Source organism: Ipomoea triloba, chromosome 1 (assembly GCF_003576645.1).
Source record: "Ipomoea triloba cultivar NCNSP0323 chromosome 1, ASM357664v1".
Lineage (NCBI taxonomy): Eukaryota > Viridiplantae > Streptophyta > Magnoliopsida > Solanales > Convolvulaceae > Ipomoea > Ipomoea triloba.
Window position 1 is genome coordinate 35,423,216 of NC_044916.1, and position 17,613 is coordinate 35,440,828.

Here is a 17,613-nt window from a genome sequence, read left to right on the forward strand (position 1 = left end):
GTCAAGCCACGTGTGGGCTATGTTTAAATTCTTCACTCTGCAGCTTCTGTTGACATAACCCACCGCCTCAAATTAAAGGAGATCTCAGTTTCTATTCTCTAAGAACATGTGCGTCTGCTTATAAAATAAGAAACCTCCATTTCTATTCTTTAAAGATATGTTTATCTGCTTATATAATCCTCTGAAGGCCGGGAAAGTTGGATCTTTTCTGATTTGAAAATGTCGATAATGCTGAGAGTCTTTGTTGATAGTTCCAATCTCGAGACTTGGTTTAATTTTCTTCAAAAGTCAGATCAGAATTGAAGAGCGATTGCAGAGACACTGATGGAAACACAGCGCGGTTTCAATCTGGGAATTCCAAGCGCTACAAAGCACATTACATTCCTCTTCGCTTCATTTCTGCTTCTCCTTCTCCTCTTTCACATCCACTTTTCCCCTTTTGATCTCTCTTCTTCTCCTGCTTCCCATCCATGGATGTTTCCTGACAGCTCAGGGGTCGTCGAGTCACTGACAACCAAGCTCAAACAGTCTGTTACTTTCATGCCATTGAAGGACCTCAGATTCGCTCAGACCGCCATGACTGGCAATACATGGTTTATGAGCTCCTTAAATGACACACACGAGAAAGACGAAGCACAACACTTGTATTTCCCTTCGGATGCATCTCAGGGCCGCCTTCTTTGCGTTAAAGGCCGCAACATTCGAGACGGCACACAAAACTCCTACGCCTTAGCATGGCGGAGCAGTCTTCCCTTCTCCGCCACGCTCCTGGAAGGCCTAACCTTCATATCCGACTCTTACTACAGCCATGAAAATCTGTGGCATGGGTTATGCGCCGTGGTGCCTTTCGTGCGGTGGGCAATGCGGAACGGGTGCGTGAAGCCACAAAGATGGGTGCTTTTCCACTGGGGAGAGATTAGGTACAAGATGGGGTCGTGGGTTCGACAGCTGATGGAGACAGAGTTCGGAGATGTCGAGGTTGAGAGGTTTAAGGAAGGAGACGATGATGGGCCGTACTGTTTTGAGAGGGCGGTGGTGATGAGGCATGATATGGGGGAAATGGGGATAGAGAACAAGCTCAAAGCTTTTGACTTGTTGCGGTGTAAGGCTAGGAATTACTGCGGGTTCATGCCGGAAAGTAGGAGGGAGGTGGACGACAGAGGCTTTCCGATCATACGGTTAACTCTGCTCATGAGAAGAGGCTCCCGGTCGTTCAAGAACGCCGCCGCGGTTACCGATATATTTGCTGAAGAATGCGCCAAGGTTGATGGGTGTGTCTTGAATGTTGCCCAATCTGAAGATCTCTCATTCTGTGATCAGGTAACACAATATCAACGGGTTAATACCTAATTTAGTCATCTATTATAATAAAATTACTATAGTTAAAAACTAATTTAGATAACATTACTATAGTCTAAGATTAAATTGGGTACTAATAGATGTGAAATTATCCAATTATCTTAACAGATGACTCAAATAAGTAAAATTATCAAAGTCGGAGACTTAATTAAGTACAAAAAATCGTTTAGGATTAAATCAATAAAAATCACTATAGTTAAGGATTAAATTGGATATTAACTCATATCAAAATGCTTAAACTTGGTAAACCCTAACCAAGTTAGTCAAGTTGTTCAAGCTTATTAGTGCCGTGCGGGTCCCAAACCCTTCTTACCCGCAGACCAGCCTTACCTCATACGAAGCCAAATTAAATTGGTTTCTTCACGCCATGGACTCATAAGGGAAACAACAATATGACTAATTGTGTCCGCTGTCCCTTTCATAATCAATTCCAAAACTAACAACAAACTCTCTGAACTTAATCACTTGATCAGACCTTAGTGGGCACTACCCTTGCCAGTCTATTGTCGCCATCTACCCATTTTTTGGCAAGCTAGTTGATATGTCCATTCATTAGGTCTAACTTGGTCACACAATCAACACAAAACTAATTTACATGTTTAGGAATTGTGGTCATTTGTCTGCTAATGCTACATGTCATGCTTTGTAATTCGGGTCTCCTCGTCACCCAAAAAGCTTGAACTTTGTAGAGTAATATGCACCACCACCATGCTAGAGTAATGCGCAACTCATTTTCTGGGCACCATGCGTGCATTTTCAGGTGAGAGTGATGACGAACACAGACATTGTTGCATCTCCACACGGGGCGCAACTAACCAACATGTTCTTCATGGACCGTGGCAGCAGCGTAATGGAGTTCTTCCCAAAAGGGTGGCGGGAGTATAGCGGCATAGGTCGATTTGCGCATCACTGGATGGCAACTCAGTCCGGCATGAACCACCGGGGAGCCTGGTGGGATCCAAACGGACCCGATTGCCCTAACCCCAAAGATTCCTCCCAATGCTTTTCGTTTCACAAGAATGGAAAGGTGGGTCACAACCAAACCTATTTTGCAGAGTGGGCAAGCAAAGTGCTCAATCAAGTGAAGTTGATGAAGATGGAGAAAGCTTCCAAAACTGCTGTGAATACTACACTGCATGCTTCAAATGCCTGTGCTTGTTAATTAGTTTGCTCATCATATAATATAAAATATAAATATGTAGCCTTACTATCCGTCAAAATTTGTAAGGGATCAAGGCATAATATATACTTCAAATCTTCAATGGAGATAAAAAAAAATACAGATCAGAATGAATTTTCGTATGTTATTTGTTATTTGTTTAACTTACTATTATCAAGTTATTTGTTTATATGTACAAAAATTGTTGATCTATCAGAATGAATTAATTGAAGGTATAAAATTTTCGTATCAGGGTTCACAATGTAATATGAATCTTGATCTATGTATAACATTTGTCTTATGGATAGGTAGACTGATACTGCAATTTTGAAGGCCCAACAAGCCCATCACAAATATGCTAATGGCAAATCAAGAAGGTATTACTTCACTTAGCATTAACTTCTAACAAGAGGAATGAGATATGTTTCCTGCCACTTAATTTTGGGTTTAAAATGAACTCTTTGTGTGTAGAAGTGTAGAGCTTAGTATTGAGTTTCGATTTATTTTCACTTGAGTTTAGATACAAGTTCATAAAGTTTAGAATATAATCGGGCCTCGGGTAAGTGAAAGAATTGAGTTATTATAATGATCTTATTGGTGAAGGCGTGGGCGGCGTGGCAATATACAAAATGATAAACACGTGGAAAGACGGAAGAAACGATGACGAAAGTCAAACATTACAATTCCTTTCCAGAATCCAGCTGATCGCTGAAGGAGCCATGTAAGCCAACGTTCTAAACATCAGCAACGCCTACGCATTCAAAAACTTCCACTTTTCTTGCTCCGGAAGCCCTGGAAATTTGTCTGTGCCTGCGATCATACTTAAAGAAGAAAACAGTCAAAAGCTTGGGCAACCATGGGCAGTCTGAATCAGAGGAAACCAAGATTTCTCTGCCTTCATGGCTTCAGAACCAGCGCCGAAATTCTCAAGAAGCAGGTCGTCGGGAAATGGCCATCATCAGTGGTGGAAAAATTGGATCTTGTCTTCGTAGATGCACCGTTTCCTTGCCAGGGCAAATCTGATGTGGAGGGCATCTTTGATCCTCCTTATTATGAGTGGTTCCAGTTCAACAAGGTCCTTTAATTTTTCTCTCCATCTTTTAATCCATCATGTTTTCAATTCCATTCCAATGCCAATTTCTCTTTCTTGAAATCCAGGAATTCACAGAGTATCAGAATTTTGACAACTGCCTTGCTTTCATTGAAGATTGCATGATAAAATATGGGCCTTTTGATGGTCTTCTTGGTTTCTCCCAGGTAATTCTCTCTACTTCGTTCTTCTTTTTCACCACCCCTTTTTCTTGTGTTAATTCTTGTTGAATTTGAATTCAGGGTGCAATGTTGTCAGCAGCATTGCCTGGGTTACAAGAGAAGGTATGCAATTCTTTGAATTTCATTAGTGTAGAAATGTTGAACTGTGCTTGTGAATAAAATGGGATGATCTTCTTTGGTAGGGAGTGGGCCTTGCAAATGTGCCCAAGATTAGATATCTTATAATAATTGGAGGAGCAAAGCTAAAGAACCAAGCAATTGCAGAAAAGGCATACTCATTGCCTATTAAATGCCCCTCTGTTCATTTCATAGGTGACTCTTTTAAACTGTTCCCTCCTTAATTTCCATGCAATATTTATATAGAGGACTTGAAGTTGAGAAATGATTCAAGATTCAAGTTTGTCTATAATGTCAATTGCTTGTATTTGTGTAATTGTGTCAGTTCTCTATGTTACTTTGCATAAAACTAAAAGATGGGGATAGATTTCTAGAGTTTTAGTCAATTCTAAAGTCATTCCGGTTTTGTATGTTCTCTGAAATGGCAATACTGCTATATCCTATAATGCAACATATCAACTGATGATAGGATTTTATGATATTTTGGGCTTCATTCATGTGAGGCGATTAGTTAAGTAGTATATCCCTTGATCAAGTAACTCAGTCAAAAAGAAGTAGCTATATAATCTATACTCACCACGGGAGAGACATAAAGGTTTTTGTTTTAGTGAGTAGATAATCACTATTGAACTCGTGGGCTTTCTCGGTGGGAGCACTGTTATTTTAGATGAGGCACTAGCTGAGAGGTCCTGGTTTTTTGCAAATTTCACCGAGCTAACTTTTGTCAACATACGAAGTGATTGAACTTTTCTATGTCAATGAACAATATGTTACAATGTCATAAACTGCTGTGCTTAAATGTCTAAGATAACTGGAAATGTTTGGCAGCCACCCACTAATTATAATTATGAATTTGTGTAGTTCAATTCACAGCCTTTACATATTAGTCACTGTAATGTTGCAGGAAAGGAGGACTTCCTTAAGGAATATGGAAGTGAACTCCTCGAATCATTTGTGGATCCCCTGGTTATTCATCACCCTAAAGGTCACACGATACCACGATTTGGTAAGGATCTTAACATAGTATGGAGTAACGTCTAGTTTCCCACCTTTTCTTATTCTGCATAGACCACATCGTGTTTTTCACACTCTCTCTTTTATTCTGTGGCAGACGAGGAAGGTTTACAGCAGATGCTTTCATTCCTAGAAAGTATTCAAGGGGATATCAGTATGTCAGAAGAAAAGCAAACAGAAATTGCAAAGAAACATTCTTAGTTGCTCAATGCTGAAAATCTTGCAATAATTTTGTGGATGGTTACTCTCTGGGGGCAGGTTTTTACTGCATTGTTACTGTCATTGACTTTCTATAAACAGTCTTACAGAGTTATTGGAAGAATCTCTATAGCATTATTATGTTCAATCAATTTTTTCCCATCATTTTTCCAGTATATATGCCTAAGAGCTTCACATGAAATAGTTTTCTATTTTATTTATTGGTGAAACAAAAACTATTGCGAATTAGATCAAACTGGGCTGGGCTTTGTAACCTGAAGTGTTAAGCTTGAAGCTTCCCTCAAAGAAAATAACTCTTAGGAGAAAAAATTTTGAGTTTTGTTGGAGCCAAATTCAAGAAAATGAACCTAATTGCTCTCACTAGAACTCCATTTCTTTCCCAGAACTGGACCATTACAGGCCTAGCAGCCTAATATTGTGACATGAGGGCATGGCATTTCACTGTTCATATCTTTGATCCATTATAACTTGCATATTTCTTTCAAAAAAAAAAAAAAAAACTTGCATATTTCAGTGCTCATATCTTTGATTCATTATAACTCTATCTCTTCACTGTTCTATAGACAACATGCCAAAATCCATACGTTCTTGTGATTGGCACTATTTTGTGTGGTTCAGCCTTGACTAATTCCATGCTATTATGAACAGACATTTTATTTTTTGCTCCAAGGGGTTTTCAGGCCATGGGCCCATGGCTTGCATTGCCACAAAGAGCAAAAACTGTACATTACAGTGCAAATTTGCATCAATTGTCATGGCTTTTACTGCCTCATTATTGACTTGATTCAGAAATCCAGATGCATTTAGAAAAGGCCCATATACAATGAACCAAAAGTAGACTTCATGAGACATTCCACCTGCAATAAGAAAATTCATCTCAAGAAAAGTGCACTTTCTTGACTCACAACACCAACATTTGAACCAGATAAGTGAGGCTAATCTGGCCTGCCTTTTGAGAGATTAGATGGTCTTGTTCAAATGATGATGGTTTTGCCCTGCTTTTCATAGAATGACATAAATGTGTCTATGCTGCACCAGATGGACTCAGTGTAAATTGAAGTCCATTATCTTTTGGTCATTTGTAATCCTGCAATAACAAAATCTCTCCCTGCCTCGTGACAATTCTAGTCAAGTTGGTCAGGTTGTCGACTTGGTAATCAGTTATAAGTTCGACTCCCAGCGGGAGTAGGCTATTAGCCTACTTGGTTTGAGCTGGTAAGCTATGGGCAACCTACCTTCTTGGTTTGAATTGGTTAGCTATGGGCAACCTAGGCTGATTTTATCTCCTTCTGATCCTTTTCCAGTTAGGGTCACAAGGCAGGGTTTATCTAGTGCACACTCGAATAGTGGTTGCAGCTTTCCATTGTTGCTCAAAATATCTCCTGCCTAGTTTGATTTAGTAATTTCATTTATGAATGGTGCATGGTTTCTTTGCATAATTGCTTTCTGCACTATCCTTTGTCAATGTTACTAAGTTTTGTCTTCTCTACTTTTTGGGGCACCTAAAGTGAAAAAAGAATCCAAACCTGCTTTGCCATGAAATTTGTTTAAGCTGTCTTAAATATATACTATGATTGGGCCTTTCTTTCTGATTCTCCTTAATTTAATGAAGAGGCAGCCATTATGATCAAAGGAAAGATGAAGGCTGTGCTTTACATCTTTTCAACTCAGCTAGGTTGGTGATGCTGTCATGCCTAGCCTAAAAACTTTGGAGCCTTCTTTAATGGATTCCTTTTAGTTACTGTTATTATTACTATTATCATTTATTATTATTATATCTATATATTTCAATTTCAATTTTCTTTTTGGTTTAAAATAAATTGTTTTATTTATTTGCACTTGTTTGAATAATAATCTTGAGGTTGATCCTTGCCCAACTTGGGGTCCACCATGAATAATCATCAAGAATTTCTTTCCAATGCTCTTTTGACCAGCCTGAAGGGTGAAGCTTAACCCTCAGACTCCCCTTTGGCCAGCTGCCTTTCTTTTCTTTTTTTCTTTTTTTTTTTTTGGGTGAATGGCCATTCTGATGGATATGACCACATCACTCACTTTTCATTCCTGTGGATCAAATACTCAAGATTTTGCAGGTATATATTTCTTGGAACTTTTTTTTTTTTTTGGAGAACTTAATTAAAGGAAAAGAAAAATGATTACAAGGTTACCTCTTTGATTTATGGAAAAGTCTATAGCCGCTACTCAGATGCACACTCTGGGTAAAGTCAGTCTTGTGACTCTAATCAGCAAAAGACTGTAAGGAAGTAAATTAGATTAGATTATTTATAGTTGACCGACTCAAACTAAAAAAATCAATAGAGAGTTCCCACGAAAAATTAACTTGAAATCTTGTAGATAACCTCTTTTTGGAAGGTTCAGTGTGTCTTATCAATGAGTTTTTGGAGGCTGTGGTTTGTGTTTATCAAGTTAGAAGTGGGTGATGCTATTTGATATTATGTTTTTTTAAATTAATTAATTAATTAATAATAATAATAATAATAATTTTCCTTTTCAAATTTGGAATGAAATCAATGAAAGACATTAAACTTAGGTTTAAGTCTCAACATCATTATATTGTACCAATGGTGATAATAGTCTTAGGAAACAACTAATGTAAGGATAAGGATAACGACCATCAATATTAATTACCAACCACAAAGATGAAATTGCTAGACCCCCACCAAAAAAAAAAAGAAAGAAAAAAGAAGAGGATTATAATACGAGAAATTTAAAGACTAATTAAATCATAACTCGTGTTTATTTAGTTACGTGTCGTTATTACTTTTTTGTTCTTGGTTGTAATCAAGATGCTTAGTTTGATGTATCAGAAAAGTATAGTTCGACCGTCCAAAAATATTGATTGGACATAAATATGGGTAAGGAGTTAGCTAGGCAGTCATTAGTCATGATATATCAAAGATTATGGTGTGACATGCCATTGCTTTGTGTGAACTTGTTTGGACCTTACACACCCTATGGATAGATACCAAAGAATAGTAGTTTGATTGAATTGTTTCAAATTTGTCATCATCAACCAAGTGTCTATGCCTAATTCTCAACAACATGGGGCTGCAAGTCCTTCCAATCCCCCTTTTTTTTAATAAGAAAAATAATAATAACAGGAATTTAGGCCAAATAACTCTTATAGTATCTCTTAGCAACTGTTGAATTCCTTTAGAGAACTCATCAAAGACTTGCAAATCAAGTTGAGAAACACCAAAACAGAAGTCATCCCGTACACATCTATTTGTTTCTCAGTGAAGACAGTGAATACATTCAATTGAGTAATCCCAGACTCTATTTAACAACACTTGAATAGCTGCCACCAAGTGGAGGAATGAGACTGACCCCACTCTTCTCTTCTCGTATCTTCAAGATTGATGATACAAGAGAGTCCTTTCAAGCTCTCATTTGCAAAACTAGCCAAAATAATAACAACAATTTTGATTGTATATGCATTAAAAAAACATTTGGAATACATCAAAGCATCAAACGTGTTTTCTTGAGGATTTGATGCTTCATTTATGAGATAACTAATGTTTATCACCTAAATACACTTGCCATCAATCTCCACTGGTCTTTCGTTGTCATGTGATGGTTTGGTAAAAGCATCCATATTCCCATTCAACTCAACAAAAAATTAGGCTCCTTAATCATGTGATAGTTTGGTAATGTAGACAAATATTTCCTTGCATTCACAAGGGGAAAACCTCTTACACACTCACATGTCATGTCAACCACACAACAGCACAACACAAGTGTTACTTGTCTACCATCTTTTCTTGTTTCCATTTTAACCTCATTTTGTCCAAAAAGTATATCACAACTTACCCCCACCATAAATCTAATATTTTTACAGACTAAATGCGTAAAATTTAACCAACTTAGTTGTCGTGAGTGGCTGTGCACTCTTGTCCCTTAAGAGAGGTTGAGAGTTCGAATACTTTCTTGTATGGAAAAACCAATCTGGCCAGCACTTTGTTCCTTAATTGGGCCGGACCGGATCGAGCCGGTGTAAATGATGATTAGCCTGAGTATGGTACGGACTTAACGGTGTCTCTTATAGTTAGGCTCTGCTTAGAACATCTCGTGACATTTTATCATCTAAGTAGTAATTTCAAGCCACGTTGGTTAGACAGTTGGTGTGAGTTCAAGTTCGACTACCCCGTTGGAGCTACCTATTAACCTTTTTTGTTTTAACTGGTTTGTTATTATCGTGGATATTGTAAAAAAAACTTATAATATTATAATGTGATGGATCAGATCTGAAGTCTTAAAATATACGATGAGATCGGATGGACAGCCACCGAACTTGGAAGTACAAAGCTGCAGTGTGTGGCAATAATTTTTGTATAGCAACTTGTTGAATTTTAAGAATTTTTTATTGAAACTATTATACAATTATGTAATTTGTACGTCCGACCGAATCTCTATATGTATTTTTTGGGTCACAAATCGAATTTCTTCCTAAATTATTTACTCATGGTTTACTTCTCCTGACCAATTTCACTGTCAATTATTCTTCCGTCCTTCACCCAATAATTGCTTCTTCGTCCCTGAAATTCTAAAAATTCATAAACTTCCCCAATGACTTTGTATGTATTCCACTTTCTTCCCCTTCTGAATGGTGCTCTTGTTGAGAAGCATTTTATAACATAACCCAACCTAAACAATATGATTGAATTATGCTTATTTTTTGTATGCAAAACTAATCAAGTTAATTAATATGTTTCTAATTTCTCTATACCTTTTTTTTTCGTACAAGGAAAATGAAAACAATCAGAAGGTTCAAGAAGTAAATGTAAATAAACTGGCGAACCGACAAGGTTTTACAATCCAATTGGCACATCGATTTGTAACCTTGTGAGTATGACTAATGCTACAAATCTAGTCTTGGCTGAATAGTTTCAGCCAAATTACTATCTAAGCCCTGTGTGACTTAAAGAATTGTTAATTCTTTAATAATCACTCTCCAATCTCCACCAGAACTCTCCTATATTCACTCTCCTAACCTACTAAAATTTGTTCAGAAACAACTGATTGGTCATTGAGATACATACTTTTTGACCATATTATAGTGCGGTTAGTTGAGTTGTATGTATTTAAAATTTATATAGATTTGTTAGTGTGTTGGAATGCTACGTGTGAGAAAACAATAAGAAAATAGAAAAAAGATGAAAAAAAAAAGAAAAAGAAAAGAAGTGGAGGGGCACGAGAGAGAGAGAGCAGTGGTTAGTGGTTGACCTCGTGCTTAGTTCAGGCAAATGAATGTGGTTAACAGACAAAAGCATGTTTAATGTAGGAGGAGGGAAAAAGTGTTAATACTCTTTCTGGGATTCACCGACTTTTGTTCCATTACAGAGAAAGCATTAGATGGTTCCTTTGTTTGTTACTTGTTGGTGTTGTAGCTCAGCTTCTGATTCCCACTCCCACTACTATAATTATAATTATTACAGTATTAGATTTTGTGTTAATTAAAATTAATCATGAATTTAATAATGCGGTTTTAGCAGCATTAATGTGTTCCACCTCCCATGCCGTACACGTGGCCCACCCAAGTAAATGATCAGTTTGGTGGGCCACATTATGAGTTGGGTAATCAGCTCAAAGGAAAGTAGCTCAACTTTTTTTTCTTTTCTTTTTTTATATATTGTATTATATATCTCAATTTAAGCACTATCCAAGAGCCGTTGGAAGATGAGGTAAATCGTGAGTTGTTCTGTCAGTCCCTCACCTCTGTTTGTACACTATGGTACAATAACTTTTATCTCCTCTCATCAGTTACGATCTCTCAATAACCCTCAAATTTTCAGTGCGATTCAAACCATACAATCAGTTGGAGCAATAAGTAGCTCAACTTTGTAGATTAAGAAGTGGCTACCAATATGGAGTCAGGTTACGTGGTGCATCCTAATTGGTTGGAGAGTTGGGGGGAGGGGGGGGGGGTTGAGGGGAAGGGTAAGTTGGACTTTTNGGGGGGGGGGGGGGGGGGGGGGGGGGGGTTGAGGGGAAGGGTAAGTTGGACTTTTACACTCCATTGAGAATAATTATTGGGAGTCAAGAAAAGAAAAAAGAAACATTGCAGTGTAGACAATTGGAGTATGTAGTTGTCTATACTCCTAAAATTAGGTCAGATATGCCCATCAGAGATGGCCTTTTAACATAAGGGAGGATGGGTCTTGCCCAAGGATTGAAAGATGCTTGACCCTCTTGTCCTTTTGGTTATGTCATTTTCATTTCATTTTAATAATTGTTTCTCTCTCAAGTCTCACCTTCCCCTTCAAATGGCAGGGATGGGTCTTCCATCAAGAAAACAAAAGCACAAACCATTTGAGAGGAGGGGTTGAGGGTTGAAAGTGCCAACTCCCTCGCGGTGTTTAAGATCCACCATGCACGAGGATACAAGAGAATCGATCTCGAGACATCTCATGAATACAGGAGTGTAGGTGGTGAGTCATGGTCGGGTCGGGCAGGCGGGTAGCTGACATTAGGGCAGGAGGAGGAGGCAAGTAGGAAAAACAAATTGGGATTGGCCCACTTGACCTACATATGGTTAGACAGAGAAAGCAAAGGCAAGCTTGCTATCCATCACCCTGTTCAAATGCATACTCGGATCCCACTTTGATGATAGGGTTGCTTTTACCATTCTGCCAGAAAACAATACCAACAAGAAAATTGCAGATCTCCCTTCACATTATTACACAACAAGAGATAGAGAGAGAATGGAGGAGAGGTTGGCTGCTTTATAACGCAAATAAAGGGGGTGTGACAATTCATCAAACATGAATGGGGCCCACCCCCAACCCAATATGGAGGATCCTACTCAAAAGAGATCAAGAATGCAAACACACAACATGCAGATAATAGAGCAACCTGAGAACTTATCCACAACACTGCCAAAGAGAAGCTCTGCTCAGATGAATCATCATCATGCATTTCCATGGCTCCAAAAAAGCAAAGGCTCCTTGCCCATTTTACAGGTAAGAGAAAAAGAAAAGGGAAAATGAGAGCCATAGATCAGCTCAAAGGAGGAGGAGGCCTCAATCAATCATGTCTAATGCGTGGAACCCACACCACACTGGAGAAGGGCTACAGTGTGAGAGGGTCCTGCATATTGTACTTGCGATATACATCATTAATGGCCGGACCTCGCTATCAAGCTGATCGTTCCACATTCAGGGAAAGGGGGAAGAGGGACAACAGGAGGCTCACACTCTATAGCATATCTGGTTTCATGCATATTTAGCATTTATTATCCATCTTGAATCTCTAACAATATAACAATAAATTCAACAGTCAGGTGCTAAGAAACAACACATCTGAAAGAAGGAAATAAACAGTGTTCTACAAAGAGAGGTGCATAGATCGATCACTGACTGATATATGTTCTGGGGAAAAGCTACCGCCTGCTACAGCTTCAAGTCTAAAGTCTAAACTAACAGGAAGAAAAATAAGTAGATGCTCAATTCTTTCTATCAAAAGGGAATAATTATACTGGATGATGGTTTACTATCCAGATCTTCATGCTTCTGAATCTCCAATTCTCTAGGTCACCCTTCTTACAAAACCTCATAGGAGGAGCAACAAATCAACCAACAAGTGTGTTCTATTTAGGTCACTGACCCTCAATGCTGCTTTACACCCCCATCCCCATCCCCATCCCCTTCCCCTTGCAATTGTCAAAAGGCTTCTTTTATCTGAAATGAACATCATGAAGGAAGAAAAGTTCAAAAATAAATTACCCAATACATAGGCATTGTCGGCTGGCACAGCACCTTGCAGGAAAAATCACTAAATTAACCTCATATATGTTTCACAACTGGAGGACGACTGGAGCTGAATATAATCTTGATTGCCCAATTCCCCTATCTGAATAAGCACCACGTTTGCACAACACATGCAGGAGCAGGACCTAACTCGGGGGTCAAACAGCCATCAGCATAGTAACATCTTACACAAGTAAAAAATAAAGCTAATCATTGCTGATGCCTGCTAAAATCACTGAAAAAAAAAACCTTCCTCATCTCTTCTAACATCAAAAGATTTGCACAAACTTTGGTGCATCACATCTCGGTCCATCAAGAGACCGGTACATGTATACCGTGTCACATACATTTGCATCCCTTCCCATCACATTCCCATCGATCACTTCCACAACTAAGCGGGGTAGTTGGTGAGCAATTTCCTTACAACATTGATGAGTTACCTTGCATGCTGACAACCAAACAAATCTCATATTGTAGTAGTGATGTATGCCAGAATGCAAAGCTGAATCTCCAAATGGACAGTCTCTGATCTCAAGTTTTTGCAACTTAGGGCAACCCTCAAGCACATACTTTAGCCCCAAGTCACTATCTCCAGCAAAACCAACAGACAAGGTGCGCACCAATTTTCCATATTTTCCAATGTAACTAAAAGCCTGGTCAGTCAATAAACCAGATGTGGAAAGACGTGTAAGCTTCTTACAGTTCTTAACAATTGCACCAAATCCTTCATCCATTGGTTCACCAGTAAGGTGGTCAGGCCTGTGCCGCCCCATTATGCAGAGACGGAATACCTCAAGATCCGGGCAGTTCTTTGACATGGCAATAACAGCTGCATTAGTCATTTTCTGGCAGAAATATAATATGGATTGAAGTTTCCTACAACCCTCAGAAATTGCAAGCAGACCAACTTCAGAAACAGGGCCCTCAGCGTCTTCTCGAGCATCAGCAGGGAAAACTCGAAGCTCTCGGAGATCCTTACATGTTGCAGCTACTGCCTTAAGTCCTTCATCACAGACAGAATCAAGCACCTGCAGGGAAAATTTTGAGCTTAATAAAACAAAATTCAGACCTCAAGTTCTGTATAAAGAGCCTTGAAAATTTCCAGTTGCATACCCATAAAATCTGCAGTTTGTGGCAGTGGCAAATAACTGGTTTGAGTTGTTCAGCACTGATGCTGGCATAGCTGAAATTAAGAGAGGTCAGGTTGGTACAAACTGGATATATAGCAGGCAGATAATCTGCAAGAATTTCCCTGAATCCAGAAAGACAAACTAATGATTTGCATGCTGCAAAAGCAGAAGTATAATCGAGTTCTAGTTCAGCCTCCTCTTCTGAGGCACCAAACGATCCTGTGCCCAGATTGGTAAGCTGTGGAGCTCGAACCATCAGACGATAAAGCTGCACAATGGAAACATGCCCATTCAACCTAAGTTTCTTCAAAGAAGGTGACCTCATCACCAGCTGCTCCAATGCTTGAAAGTTCACATCGCAATCCACACAATCAAAGATCAAAGACTCAAGACATGTTTTAGTCTCTGGAAAACATGAAATCCAATCCACTTCATCATCTTTAACATCACAGTCAATCAGATCAAGCACCCTTAATTTCCTGAGATAAAAACCTTTCATTATACATGAGATAACTCACACACTATCTCTACACTGCAATTTCATACATTCAAACTTTAAAAAAATTCTCAACAACACATCCTGACACAAAACATATGAAAAGTTAATTCAACCTTTCTTTTTAGTAGTGCATCATAGTTCACAACATTATACTCGGACTCATCAATGAATAGCTGATATTTGCCAAATGCAGAAGCGTAGCATTTGATTAAATCTCATAATTGATTTGAAGCTAACCCGTAGTTAATTATCATCACAAATAAGAATACACGCTATTAATATGAGATTCCACCCAGAGTCAAAAAAGAACGGATATATTGAAGAAAATCATTTAATATAAAAAAAATAACAGAGAATTAAAATTTCAAAAAAAAATCACATAAAGAAAAGGAGATCAATTAGGAATTTCAACGCCAACAAAAGAATTTTTTTTCTTTAAAGCTTAAAGAAATACCACTGACCTGCACTCACAGGCAACGGTAGCGAGTCCACTGGTCCCAAATTCTTCGCAACAAACCAGAACCAGCTCCTTGAAATTGGGGAAAGAGCGGGCCAGCATCATCAGATCCTCGTTGGAGACATCAATGCGTTTGAGGTAGAGTTTCTCGAGTGCACGATAAGCCTCTGCCATGGCGGCGACCCAGGGGGAGAAGCGCGCACCCCAATCCCGCGGCAGCAAGCCGAAATCAGCGAAGCGAGGCTTTCCCTTGACACTCATCGAGGTAACCTGGGCGAAGCGACGCGTGACGCGCTTGGGCGACACGGCGTAGCAGTTGCCGATGAACACCTCGGATCTGGTCATGGCCTCCGCCTTGAACCAGGACTTGCAGACCAGCGACGCGTTGTTCCGGTCGCGGCGATCGCTGAGGAAGCAGAGCACGTTTTCCAGCACATTCTCGAGCACCTGATCTGAGTAGGACGGAACGAAGCAGTGATCTCCTCCCCCGCCAGTGGAGCAGATGCGGGATTTAGCCGCACCTCCGCCACCGCCGAGATCTGAAGCAGACGACGACGGCCGCGACGGCTCCTCGTCTTCCGACATTTCTGACCGCTCCTCACTCCCGATGCTACTACTCGGACTAGAATTACTAGTCATGTGACTCATCTCACCCCCGCCCGCCGGCCTCTCTTCAGATTTATCAACTGGATTCCTCTCAACTCTGTCTCAAATCTATACCAATAATACTATTATAATAATAATAATAATAATTAATTAAAAAAAGAATATCGCCAGACAGCAATCAATTTTTTAAACTATTTTTCAGATCATGGGAGAGTTGAGGAAGGTGAAGGGCTCTTTTGGCTGATAGCAAACCCTGCCGCCTTCAAACTATCCTATTCCTCTCCTTCTTCCGCTTCAACTACATATAAGTCTCCGATAGGAGGCGGAGGAGCACGGCGGAGAGCGGCGGCGGAGGAGGGAGCAAGCATTGGGATTGGGGGTGGGATTTCTCCATGGTTATAAGCCTCTCCAAAGTCCAATTGCTTCTGCTTCCATTACTTGGGGTCTTGGGGGTTTTCTTTCACTCATGCTTTTGTCTTTTTTTTTTTTTTTTATTTATTTATTTATTTTTAATCTTTTTCCCCTGATGTGATTTGTATTTTATGTCGTTTTGGTAAATTGCGAGTGGTAGAAATAAAATATGGCGAGAGCGGGGTATGTGGGTTTGGTGGGAGAAACCGTTTGTCTTTTCCAATTTTGCATTTACGCCCTTATGCTTTTTCCTTTCTCTACTTTCACACCCTACGTTCCTAATTTGACCCCTAAATCTTATTTTTGCTTAATTAAGTAATTTCCTAATATAAAAATAGCACATAACTTTACATAGAAGTGATAACAGTTAACTCCAATTTTTTCTCTTTACACAAATCAGGCAAATTAACTAACTTACCTGATACAAGTTTAGATGAAAAAGTTAATTCTATTCTTTTTCTAGATTTATAGGTGGCATTGTTAGTCTATTTTTAGTCATTTTTTTTAGAGTATCCTCTGGTTTTAGTATTATTGTGACATGACAACTTTTAATTTTTTTATCAGCAAAATTATTGAAATGTCGTTAAATACAATGACATTTTGATTTGAATACCTAAATGTCCTTGCATTTTATAAAATTTAAGCGGTTTTGTTTATAGATGACCAAAAATGGTCATGCCATAATAATATTAGAACCAAATAGAGATGTTTTGAAAAAAAAAATGACTAAAAGTGAATTGTCATTTATAAATTTATGACAAAAATTTGAATTGATGTTCCATCGATTTATGTAATTTTCTATCTTAAAGTCATACAAACATTGGCATTCTCATTATTTTGTGTAAAAGTGAATAACGATAAAATTTGCTTAGATTGGTTAACCTCGATCAAATTAGTCAGGCGGTTAGCTTAGTAATAATCTAAAAATTCGATTTTCAATAGAAGCGATTTATTGACTTTCTTGATTTATTTTTGTACACATTTGAATAATAGTGGTAAATTTTCTGGTCCTTGAAAAATTTGTTTAGGTAAAAGAATTCCGTTCCTTGGAATTTACTGGTGCTCCCTAATAGTCATGGACTTCATTATTGTAATTTACATATACATATATATGAAATGGCAATGGCATCTGCGCAAATAGTAAAAAAATTACAGAGAAAAAAAATGTGAATATTTGGAGCTAGGGACGGTATCGGAATGCAAGTGGGGTAGTGTCCCATTGTGGAGCTGAGGAGTTTTGGCTTCGATAACAGTGGTTGCCTCCCAGAGGGATCTAAGAACGCCTGACTCACTGAGTTGAGTACAAAGCTGACACGCCCCACTTTTCCACCCTTCCAAATTAATATATACGGAGTATTTAATTAAAATACCGTCACTTCATTTTAAATAAATAAATTCAAACTCAATACTGATCATAATATAATTAATTACTCACATATATAACTCAATTAGTCAATAAATTAAAAAGAGTTTCATAAGTTTTATTTTACTAACCGCACAGGTACAATCGTGCAAGGTTTGAAGAGGCACTTCACAAACAATTAAATAAAAAAAATTATAGATAATTGAAGAATAAAAAGTGTTGCTTCCATTAATATTATAATGTA

General features: G+C 38.6%; 3 protein-coding genes across 3 annotated transcripts; 2 read left to right on the forward strand and 1 right to left on the reverse strand.

The window, feature by feature from the left end:
* The first annotated feature begins 84 nt into the window (after positions 1 to 84).
* On the forward strand, positions 85 to 2,548 carry LOC116016025. The gene is made up of 2 exons (XM_031256193.1): positions 85 to 1,320; positions 2,120 to 2,548. Exons 1-2 carry the CDS (start codon positions 325 to 327, stop codon positions 2,519 to 2,521), a joined length of 1,398 nt encoding a protein of 465 aa, XP_031112053.1. The 5' UTR covers positions 85 to 324; the 3' UTR covers positions 2,522 to 2,548.
* Positions 2,549 to 3,195: 647 nt separating this feature from the next.
* On the forward strand, positions 3,196 to 5,292 carry LOC116016032 (rhodanese-like domain-containing protein 6). Its single transcript, XM_031256200.1, has 6 exons — positions 3,196 to 3,593; positions 3,677 to 3,775; positions 3,851 to 3,892; positions 3,973 to 4,102; positions 4,812 to 4,913; positions 5,019 to 5,292. The coding sequence occupies exons 1-6, from the start codon at positions 3,375 to 3,377 to the stop codon at positions 5,120 to 5,122; spliced, it is 696 nt and encodes a 231-aa protein (XP_031112060.1). The 5' UTR covers positions 3,196 to 3,374; the 3' UTR covers positions 5,123 to 5,292.
* A 7,072-nt stretch (positions 5,293 to 12,364) lies between these two features.
* LOC116021759 (transport inhibitor response 1-like protein) lies at positions 12,365 to 16,037 on the reverse strand. The gene is made up of 3 exons (XM_031262236.1): positions 14,994 to 16,037; positions 14,017 to 14,512; positions 12,365 to 13,931 (listed from the first exon to the last, which is right to left on the reverse strand). Exons 1-3 carry the CDS (start codon positions 15,635 to 15,637, stop codon positions 13,173 to 13,175), a joined length of 1,899 nt encoding a protein of 632 aa, XP_031118096.1. The 5' UTR covers positions 15,638 to 16,037; the 3' UTR covers positions 12,365 to 13,172.
* Between the last annotated feature and the right edge of the window lie 1,576 nt (positions 16,038 to 17,613).

Coding starts and splice junctions, on each gene's coding strand:
- LOC116016025 (XM_031256193.1), top strand. CDS start 325: ATGGAAACACAGCGCGGTTTCAATCTGGGAATTCCAAGCGCTACAAAG. Junction 1,321..2,119: donor ATCTCTCATTCTGTGATCAG/GTAACACAATAT, acceptor GTGCATTTTCAG/GTGAGAGTGATGACGAACAC.
- LOC116016032 (XM_031256200.1), top strand. CDS start 3,375: ATGGGCAGTCTGAATCAGAGGAAACCAAGATTTCTCTGCCTTCATGGC. Junction 3,776..3,850: donor GTCTTCTTGGTTTCTCCCAG/GTAATTCTCTCT, acceptor ATTTGAATTCAG/GGTGCAATGTTGTCAGCAGC. Junction 4,914..5,018: donor TCACACGATACCACGATTTG/GTAAGGATCTTA, acceptor ATTCTGTGGCAG/ACGAGGAAGGTTTACAGCAG.
- LOC116021759 (XM_031262236.1), bottom strand. CDS start 15,637: ATGAGTCACATGACTAGTAATTCTAGTCCGAGTAGTAGCATCGGGAGT. Junction 14,513..14,993: donor ACCGTTGCCTGTGAGTGCAG/GTCAGTGGTATT, acceptor TTTTTATCTCAG/GAAATTAAGGGTGCTTGATC. Junction 13,932..14,016: donor ACAAACTGCAGATTTTATGG/GTATGCAACTGG, acceptor TTTTCCCTGCAG/GTGCTTGATTCTGTCTGTGA.